General features: G+C 41.5%; 1 protein-coding gene across 1 annotated transcript in view; it reads right to left on the minus strand.

The window, feature by feature from the left end:
• The window catches only part of EGFLAM (EGF like, fibronectin type III and laminin G domains), a 236602-nt gene extending 228305 nt beyond the window's left edge, over window positions 1-8297 (minus strand). Inside the window, exons 1-2 of the mRNA XM_074207355.1 lie at window positions 8281-8297; window positions 7368-7623 (exon numbers count right to left, since the gene is read on the minus strand). Of these exons, the coding sequence (XP_074063456.1) occupies window positions 7368-7482 (115 nt within the window). The 5' untranslated portion in view covers window positions 7483-7623; window positions 8281-8297. The remainder of the gene's footprint in view (window positions 1-7367; window positions 7624-8280) is intronic.
• Between the last annotated feature and the right edge of the window lie 2555 nt (window positions 8298-10852).

The raw sequence follows: 10852 nt of genomic DNA on the forward strand, positions 1-10852 counted from the left end.
GGAATGCCTAAACTCCTCTTTTTGTCTCCCTTCCAAAAAAAAAACATACCAGTGCTTCCTTCTACCATCTTCAGGGAACTGAGAAGGGATGTGGAAAGAGTCTCTGTCTGACTCTCTTCACTTCCCTTCTTTCACCAATATTTGTCACACTTCATGTTGCCCTTTGATCATTTATTTTCTCCAAGGATCCCTTGATATTTTCCAGATTTTACTTTCCTGAAAATATTTCAGATTGTTCAATCAATAAACTAACCATTATTAAATGCCTATCATTGTCAGGTATGGTGGGGAGAGAAGGGGATACAAAATGAGGCAAAAGGCTGCACCTGTCCTCAAAGAGTTTACATTCTAATGGGGGTCATCATGAAAACAAATATATACAAAGCAAGCTATATACAGGATAAAAAGGAAATAATTAACACAGGGAGAGAGAGAGAGAGAGAGAGAGAGAGAGAGAGAGAGAGAGAGAGAGAGCGAGAGCACTAGAATTAAGAATGGTTGGGAAAATATGAAAAGGGATTTTATTTGGAATTTGAAGGAAGCCAAGGAGTCAGTAGACAGAATGAAGGAAGGAGAGCATTTCACACATGGGGAACAGTCGGAGAAAATGCTGGGAGATGAAATGTCTTATTTGTGAAAGTCAGGAGGTTTATATCACTGAATTAGAGAATATGTAGTAGGGAGTAAGGTATAAGAAGACTTGAAAGGCAGGATGGGGCTAGGTTATTAAAGACTTTGAACAGTAAAGGGAACATTTTTTGTTTGCTCCTGGAGGCAATAAAGAGCCATTAAAGTTTATTGATTAAGGAGGTGACAAGAGTAAACTTGTGCTGTAGGGGAATCACTTTATTGGCTGAATGGAGGATGGATTGGAATATAGAGGGACTTGAGGGAGTAATACCCACCAACAGACTATTACAATATAATCTAGGCATGAAGTTATGAGAACCTACACTAGAGTGGTGGCAATGGTGAGGAAGGAGGGAGAGTTAAGGGGGAAAATAATGAGCTTGGTTGGGATACACTGAGTTTGAGGTCGACTGGCTATCTAGTTCAAGGCATCTGAAAGACAATTAGAGGTGCAAGCCTGGAGGTTCGCAGAGGACTATAGCTAGATTTGAGAATCATCAGAATAATGAAATCACTAAGTGAAGTAATACAGAGGAAGAAGAGAAGAGGACCCAGGACAGAATCCTGAGAGACACCTATCTACCATTAGAGTGTGTGATCTGGAAGAGGGTCCAGCAAAAAAGATAGACAAGGATGGGTCAGATAAGTAGGAAGAAAACCTGGCTAGTGGTGTCCTGAAAACCTACAGAGAAGAGAGTATCAAGGAGCAGAGGGTGCTAATATCAAAAGTTGCAGAGAGGTCCAGGAGAATGAGGATAGAGAAAAGATCACTGAATTTGGCAACTAAGAAATAATTGGCAACTTTGAAGTAAGCACTTCGGTGGAATGATATTTGGAAGCCCAGACTACAAAAGATTAAGAGTGAGAGAAAGGAGTTACTTATTTATTAAAAGGACTTTTTTGAGGAGTTTAGCTACAAAGCATTGGAGACATAGAAAGAAAATTGGGATAGAAGGAAGAAATAAGGGTTGTTTTCAAGATAGCATGTTTTTAGGTAGAAAGGAATAAGCCAGTAGACTAGGAGAGATTGAAAATAGGTGAAAGAGTGGGGATAAGAGAAGGGACAATCTGCTGGAGGAAATGGTATGGAATGATAACTTAAAATGAGAATGATGGCCATTTCATCATGTGAGACAGGGGTGAAGGTGAAGGTGAAGAGAATGACAGAAGGCATCAGGGGGATAGGAGATAAAAAAAGGGGGACAAGAGGAAGTTCATGGAAAAAGACCATAAAATTGTTTACCATTATGGACTGCTGGCCACTGGACCAGCAACAGATGGGGGGAAGAGGAAGAAGGAAGAAAGGGAAGGTTTAGGGAATACCTCATGCCTAAAGGCACATACAAATCAATCAATAAAAGACTATATCAAGGTGATGGAGCATCTTTTGTTTCTGTTTCTTCCCACCCTTCCCAAATCAAAATGCCTAGGATAAGTGACAGGACACCTCAAAATAAAATTCAATTTAGAATGTATGTTTAGAGAAATTTCCAATTATGATCAGAGGGGCAGGGGAAGAGGAAGAAGTATAATATTTGTTCTATAGGAAAGGGCTGTGTTGTGAGGGATCCTTTGTGTGTGTGCATGTGAATGGATGGAGAAGAAAGGTACTAAGAGTATGATGAGGGAAAAGATATAAGATAAAGTCAAGAAAGTCAGTGCAATCTTAGGCTTAAAGAAGAGAGATAAAGGATCCAGGAAAATTAGAAAGGTACAATAACCCCAATCAGAGCACATGTGGAATACCAGTTTCAGTTCTGGGCTGCCATTTTAGGAAAGCCACTGATAAACTGGACAGTGTCCTGAGGATAGCAAAAGCCTTGAAAGTAGACTGCATACTCACTGATAGAAAGAACCGGGGTGGGGGTGGGGGGAGAGGGGAGTAGCCTGGGCAAGAAGAAACATGACAACTGCCTACAATTATTTGAAGGAATAGTCTCATGTCAAAGAAATATTTGATTTTCTCTGCTTGACCCTGGAGGTCAGAACTAGGAGTTGTGTAGCAGAAGTTGCAAAACAAAAACAAAAATCTTTTGATTTGACACAAGGAAAGACTTACAAATAATTAGAGCTATCTAAAAGTAGAATAGGTTTTCAAGGAGATAATGAGTTATCAAATGAGATATTTGTAAATGCTTAACAAAATCCCTGGCACATAGTAGGCTAATAAAGGCTTATTCCCCTCCTTATTCCAGTCCCTCACAAGGTTTTCCTTCACTAGGGAGAGCTTTAAGTAAAACCTGCTTGTCATGTAGATTGTAGAGGGAAATCTTGTTCAAGTATAGGTTGCACTGAATGGTCTCTGAGGTCCTTCCCAACTGCAAAAAATGCTATATGATCTCTGCTTTGAAGAAAACATAAAAATACTTGAGAATTATTATGTTGTGAAATCACATTTTGGAAACATAAACCCAACAGCATTTGTGCACCTGAAATGGGAATTGATACAAAATGATGCCTACTTCTCTCAAAAGACAAATAATTTTAAATCAGAAAGTTATGCCTCAACACCTGGGTCCCTCATGAAGCTTTGGTAAAAATGTTTTTCAAACAAGGTTAAGAGTTACTAACTTCCCTAGCATGGCACAGACCGCAATGTACAAACTGAGTGTGTGGGTGCTAGTATCTCAGCAGCAGCAGCATTATTCATCTTTATATGATGCTTTAAAGTATAAAGTTGCTTTCCTCAATCCACTTCTAAGAAGTAAACAATGCAAACATTTTTGTCATGATTTTTTTATTTTATAAATGAAGAAAGGCTTTGACTTGTCCATGGTAACAAAGATAATAACTATGATAGCCTAAGACTCCACAAACCAAATCCATTCTTCACTTATTCATCTTTTATTGCATTCATCCAATAGATAACTTACATGTCCTGATTTCCATTTACAGTGGGTTCCACAGTCTTGAATATTAGTATCTGCTTGTAATTTTTCCCACTGTCTTAACACTGGATGTCAAAAGCACAGCAAATTTCTTCCCTAGATCTGACTGCCTCCCCACTCAAAATTCTTTCCTTAGTCCTGTCTGTCCCATTTCCCCATTCCTTCCAAGCCTACTTCCCCCAAAATATCATTGAAATTTTCTCTATTCTATAATATCTATGTTATTTCCCAAAGAGGATGTGGAATCAGGATATCTAACTAATAAAGGCTTCATATTACTATGGCTGAGGGAAGTAGTGGGAGCTTTCTACTTCCAAGAGACTAGGGTAGATCATCTAGGTCAATCAGCTCCATAGCTTCTAGGAGTTCAAAGACATGAGGGCAGGACCCTACAAAACTTGCCCTAATTCTTAGGTGCAACTTAATAGGTTCTACCTTTGAAATAAGAGAGTTTTGTACAGAAATTTAGTCTAGGGTCACAATTACTCCTGCCTAAGGTTCTAAGATGACCAGTTTCAAATGTTCTGTAAATTCAGGTCAGTCAGAGGAGTCAGATGAATGATCACTCTACCTGCTGTTGCCATTTCTAGAGGAGGAGACTCATCATTATAAACCTTTGCTTCACCCTTTCTGACCTTCAGGATGACTTTGGAAAACGGTCAAAATTAGCAATGACAAGCCTGAAAATAATCAAGAGTTTTATCCTTTTACAAAGAACCCCCTCAGCGTGGCCAGACTATTTCAGTGTCCTACCCACAATTTAAATTCTATTGTGAAAATACGAAGTACAGGGAAGCTCTCACCTGGATACTAACAGAGCTTACTGGCCTCTGGGGAAGCTTATGTATTAGCTGGTTGCTTTTCACATCACAGTCAAGTTGGATATGTTCATTTTTTAATCTGGACCGATTTTCCAGATCAAAAATTAGTTTCTCCAAGGGATGTAAATGAACCTAAGAAGAAAATTCTCATGCAAGTTTATAAAGTAGAGGTCATTTAAGTCTGACTAGCCGTGACACTTGAAAGTGCTAGGGGTAAGTTAAACAAATAACTTAAAAAACTGTTCAAAGATGAAAAGGAGGGGGTAACTAGGTGGTGCAGTAGATAGAGCACCAGCCCTGGAGTCAGGAGTACCTGAGTTCAAATCTGACCTCAGACACTTAATAATTACCTAGCTGTGTGGCCTTGGGCAAGCCACTTAACCCCATTGCCTTGCAAAAAAAAAAAAAACTTAAAAAAAAGATGAAAAGGAGTTTGAATTCACCTTCCCCCTTGAAAATACACTTAAGTTAACATACCAATGCCCCTTACCAAAGTTTGAACACTGGATGATGAATTTGGGAGGTAGAGAGTATAACAACTCACATATATATTAAGACTAAGTAGAAAAAAGACCTATATCAATGAATGCTCAGATCTTTTAAAGAAAGATGATCAAACTTTAAAAGTCAAAAGATTTTTTCCTCTGGTCATTCTTCAGTTCTTTAAAAATTTTTTCTTCATAAGTTTACTTTAATAACTCTTTTGAGAGGCAGCATGGGATAAATAGTTTGTCCTGGGGGGGCAGGAAGACCAGTCTACAAATCTAGGCTCTGAACTTTACCAACTATGATCATAGCTAAGATACTTCACCTTATAGATGAGTTATCTATTTGCTTAAGAGGATGGAGATAGAGATACTGGGTGTTTCCTTCAAATGAAATCACAAATCGGAACCCTCTTCAATCTTATGTCTCATATATACCCACATATACCAGTATGCACATGGAATTTCATCACTGTGATGTTTCCTGTATAATAACAAAGTAGATTGCAACTTTTCTAAGTGAGGGTAGATAAGTCCTGGGAAAGTGCTTCAATCATAAAAAGTTCAAGTAATTTGATCAGGCTTTCCACAACTAATAACTGACACAGGCAGAAATGGATCATAGATCCTAGACCTTCTTTATTTCAAGTCCAGTACTTAGCCATTGTTCCACACTGCCTCTCTTCTGTCTGAAATTGGAAGTAGATCCCTTGAAGAGTCACAAAAGAGACTTTCTCACAATAATCCTGTATGGTAAGCAATGCTTTGTGCAGGAGGAGACTGAGGCTCATAAAAGTTAAATGACTTGACCAAGGTCTTACAGTTGATATCAGAGCTGGGCTTAAAATCTAGGTCTGCTGATGTCAGGATTTTATGATACAGACTTGGGTGAGTTCAGCAGATGTCTATAAAATTGTACCTACCCTTAAGCCACTACTATGTCATAAATACTTTTTTTAAACAGAACCCAGTGCCCAACAGACAGGGTAGTCAGGATATCAAGAACATGATTAACTGTACAACTACAAACCTTGAGCTAATAGCAAAGAATTAGAAAGGAGGCCCAATAAAACTGTCTGAGGAGACATTTTTTTTCACTGTCTTGATTACAAGACTAACTTCAAGAATTTTTCTTGAAAGAGGTGAAAGTTACTAATAAAATGGATGCCATACCATTCATGGAGAATCACAAACTTAAGTCTACAATGTTTGAAAGGATGGTTCACTTGAATGCAACCTGCAAAATGTCAGTCATGCGATTTGTGTGTGTACACATTGAAAGGACAACCAATTTAATACATTTTTAAGAGCTGCTGCTCTTCTTTGGAAGAATTAACAGAATCCTCTGGAAGAAGAAAAAAAGAAACATATTAAGATAATGACCCTAAATTTCAAGGCATGGAAAATACAGATGATAATAGAGTGAGTTTGTTTTTCTGGGTAGAGAGGCAACAAATCAGATTTCCAAACAGAGAAATCAGGAATATCTAAAATATTCAAGGAGCCGTATGAGAAGCGTTAAGATTTTCTTTGCCCTCTGATACATTTTTCCACAATTTGACTCTTTTTTGCAGAAGAAGACAAACTGCACTATGAGGTTTTGGAGACTATTAAAATAAGTCATATTGTTTTCCATTGTTCAAAAGAGATAATTAATCCCATAAGACAACTTCCCTTAGCAAAGTAAACTAAGAAAAAACAGATTTTAAGTGTTCTAAATATAGTCGCAGCAAAAAAGAACAGAAACCCTTAATAAGGAAGCACTGTTTGGAATTTTCCTATTCTCACTACCCCCCCCCCCAAATAATCGAAGCTTACAGAAAAATTAAAAGTTAAACAAAACCCTTTTCCACAAGTGCTTAAGTATGTATGACTGGAAACTGTATCACTCAGGCTTCCGTTATTATCGAAACACTTCATTTAACATATATGCCTTTAAAGAGTTGCTAAGCAGGGCTCAGACCCGGTGAAAGGAACCCAAGCAGGCGTCTTCTTCACTCATAGTAATATCCCCTCCACCAAGCAAAGGCTGCCCGTCTAAACAACTCTGTCCCAGAAGGAAAGAGGATCAGAAACTCTCCTGAAAGGGAGCCACGCATACTTCCCAGGAAATGGCTGGGCTTCAGACAATGTGGATGAAACGAGATGTTTGAAGAAGAGATGAAGCTGCTTCTTCCGCACCCCTTCGCACGTTCCCTGACTGCCTGCACCAAGTAATTGAGATCACATGGAGAATGGCCCAACTCTTAGCTCTTTATCGTCCGAACAGAGCTCCGCTCGCCCCCCACCCCCGCCCACCTCTCCATGCGGAATGGGTTATTTTTTTTTTACACAAATACACAGCCTTGGCAGCATTTGGGCCGGGCAGGGACGCTCTTTTCTCAGTTCCCGGACACCAGAGCCCCATCTCTTCCCCAGGCGCTGTTGGAATTTGTGCGTCCACTCTTCCCACCAGCAGCACCCCCTGGGCCGGGGCAGCTAGGGGGCAGGGGCAGGGGCAGGGGCCGGGGGCTGCGTAGGGCAGGCAGCCCGGCGCTCTTTACCTTCCTTTCGGAGTGCAGCCCTAGGGGAAGCGGCGTCGGGTCCAAAGCCAAAAGCCAGGAGGAGCAGGAAGAGGAGGTGGGAGCCGCCTCGGCGGGATCTACTGGCTAAATCCATCCGTCCTGAATTGCCCGCAAACTTTCGGGAAGTCCGGGGCGAAGAAGAGAAAAAGGCGCTCCGGGGTTTGGGTGAGACAGATCCTGGGCTGGGGGTCCCCGAGATGCCTGGACGGGCAACACCCGCGGTCAGCAGGAGGCTCTGTGAGGAGGGCACCGTAACTCAGTCGGCGGGACTGGAGCCCGCACCCGGCAAGCAGCCCGCCTGGCTTTTGCAGTAGGGGGGCGGGGGGAGGGATGGGTGGGAAGCGGGGAGGGGGAGAGGGAGGAAAGAAGGCAGCCTGAGAGGATGGCCTGGGAAGAGCCAGGCTCAGACTGTCCCTCTGATGAGATTACACTCAAGTCTAATTCAGATGGGCAGATTTCGCCCTCACCCACCCCGGGAGGGCAAACACGCCTCCCCCCACCACCGCACACCCTAATACCCAGCTCCCCCTTCCAACAAACTAGCCGCTTCCCTTTTTTATGCCGTAGCCTCCAGCCCGAAAGATAAGACTCAGTGTTTGGCCTTGGAGAGGAGGATGTCTGAGTCCTTCCTGGCAGCTCCTGCCATCTCACTAAGCCCATCCTGACGCCCGAACCTCCGCCGGTTGACCCTTTCTCTACGTCTTTGTACAGCCCCCCCCCCCCGCCCCCGGCATCTGCCTCCTCCCGCGACTCCCCGCTGCCTGGAACTGTTTCTGGGTCTGGGGGTGTCCGCTCCCAGATCCAGGTGAGTAGAGAGGCAGATGGGGGGGGGGGAGCAGGGGCGCTCGGGGGAGGGCTGCCGAGGTAAGGAGATAAATAGGATTTAACGAACCCAGATGGACGGCTGAATCCTCTCTGGCCCCTCAGTATAAGATATAGGAGGGCCTGGATTGAACTGGGAAAGGTGGAGGGGAGGGCAGGGGGAAGAGGGGAGGGTCGGGGAGCGAGGTCGGCTCCCCTTCTCGAAATCTGAATCGTCTAGGTGGGGGCTGGGAATGGATGTCAAACTCCAGAGGAAGTTGGGGATTCTAAGAGCGGCTGTGGCTTGGGTAGGGCAAAGAACGAGGTAGGGAGGGATTGTACACAAATGAATAGCCTTAGTTCCACGAGTTGACCCCGAAGTCTATCAGGATCTGAGCAACTTCTGTCTCGTTCCTCCCCTGGAGTGGAGTCCACTGTCTTTGTAATTTTCTGGTCCTTGCTTCAGAGTGAGCTTGGAGGAGAGTCACCTGGCAGGATGGGAACTAAGAAATAACCCCAGTGCCCAGATTTAAGAATTGAGAAAAACTTGACTCTAACATTCTGTGATGCCTATTCAGATATATTCAGTGCATATTCAGATATATCAACAGAGTAGCAGAGTAGTGAATATGGAACACTCACCAATTCCTAGGAGCAATTCACAAGAATGGTTACTTTAGAACAGACCCACGGTTGGTCCATCTACTGCTCTTTTTTATTCCAAGAAGGAAGGTGTAATGAAAAATATAATTGGTCTCCCTGGCATCGACTTCAGCCTTTAAGGATCAAACCTCCTAGGGCTTTGAACTCCTGTTTAGTCATATTTCAGGAATCCCCCACCCCCAGGTTAGTTTGTTATGGAGGGAGTCAGAGAGGCTGACAAGTATAAGATTCATTGATATGGTGAGGTAGATTTGGGGGAATTTAATCATTTGATTAATAGCTAACCAGATAATTGACGTTTTCTCTCTCCCCGGCCCCACCCCCTACCTTATAAAGCCAGACATGGGAGGAGTTTATAGGTGTGCAGTGAATAAATCCAAAGTCTGATCCAATTCCAAGATCAGTACTCAGCTGTGAGCCCCAAATCTTTTCCAAGTTGCAGGGAATTAAGGGGGGAGGGGATAAAAGCATAAATACCTTTTGCTAAAGGTCAGACAGACAGGAATTGTGTCAGAACACTTAAATTGGCATTATTTACAAATCTGAAAACAGCCTAGAAGTATTTTACAATCACCATAAATTAAAGAATTTCCCCAAAACACATTATTTCCATTTTTAACAGTAATTGTAACACAAATATGGACAATCTAAATGGTTTATAGAGTCCTAGATTTAGAGGCAAAAATTCTGACCTGGAATCCTGGCTCTACACTTTCTGCTTTTGTTTTGACCTTGGGCAAATAGTTTAATTTTTGCAAAGCCTCCTTTTCTATATCTAAATGGCTCATTAGATAGAATGCTGAGTCTGAAATCAGGAAGACAAGTTCAAATCCATCCTCATATATTTATTAGCTATACAAACTGGATAAATCACTTAACTTCTATTTGTTTTAATCCACTGGAGAAGAAACAACAAAACATTCCAATATCTTTTCCAAGAAAAGCCCATGTATGGTATAGTCCAAATGATCACAGAGTCAGACATAACTAGCTTGTAAAACGTTTGTAAAAATCAAATTAGGTTCTTAAATTCTTAAGGAGTATCTCCTTGATGTTCAATTCACACTTTCAGTAAGACTGATCTTTGTTTGAAAAGGCAAATCTTAAGCTTTTTTGCATCATGAACTTCTTTGGCAGTCTGGTGAAACCTATGGATCCCTTCTTATTTTGAAGATTTTATTTATTTTGAGCTTTACAATTTTTCCCCTAATCTTACTTCCCCCCCACACCCCTCCATAGAAGGCAATTTGCCAGTCCTTATATTGTTTCCATGGTATACATTGATTATGGATGCCTTCTTAGAACAAAGCTTTTAAATGTATAAAGTACCCAGATTTACAAAGGAAACCATAGCAAACATTTCTATAGCTCACTTTAAAAGAATCTCACTTTATTCTCAAAACAATTTTGAGAAGTGGGCACTATTATTATTATTTGCATTTTGCAGTTGAGGGGAAAAAAAGTTAAATGCCCAAGGTAAGTATTTGGGGTTGGACTTGAACTCAGACCTTGGGAAGTCTAGATTTATTACTCTATCCACAACACCACCTACTGGCTGTAGTTCTTATCCTTCATTATTGAAGAAGATCAAAATGACATCACTATGTAAAAGACAAATTACAGAATATCCAACTGTGGCTGATTCAGACCAGAATGGGTTTGGGATGCTCTACCATAGGTCAGGCATAAATAGTCCATGTGAACACTTGGGTTGTTTATTATAAACCTACATATCTTGCATTACCTTTGAGCTGCTTCAATTCTGCCTTGCTCATAGAGTGCAGTGCCCTTTCTGAGAGCACACCATGCTAGGCAGTCCTGTGTCATTGTCTTCCATGCTGCACAATCAATTCTAAAATTATTAAGAAAATAGTTGATGAATGACCCCCATTCCCCTCTCCACTCCCCAGTTAAGAACTTATGGGTTTACAAATAGTTTTGCAGTCAGGAATTGTCCTATGTATGTGAGATATTATTATTGATATTTTTCAGCATCATAT

Source organism: Macrotis lagotis, chromosome X, assembly GCF_037893015.1.
Source record: "Macrotis lagotis isolate mMagLag1 chromosome X, bilby.v1.9.chrom.fasta, whole genome shotgun sequence".
NCBI classification, from domain to species: Eukaryota; Metazoa; Chordata; class Mammalia; order Peramelemorphia; family Peramelidae; genus Macrotis; species Macrotis lagotis.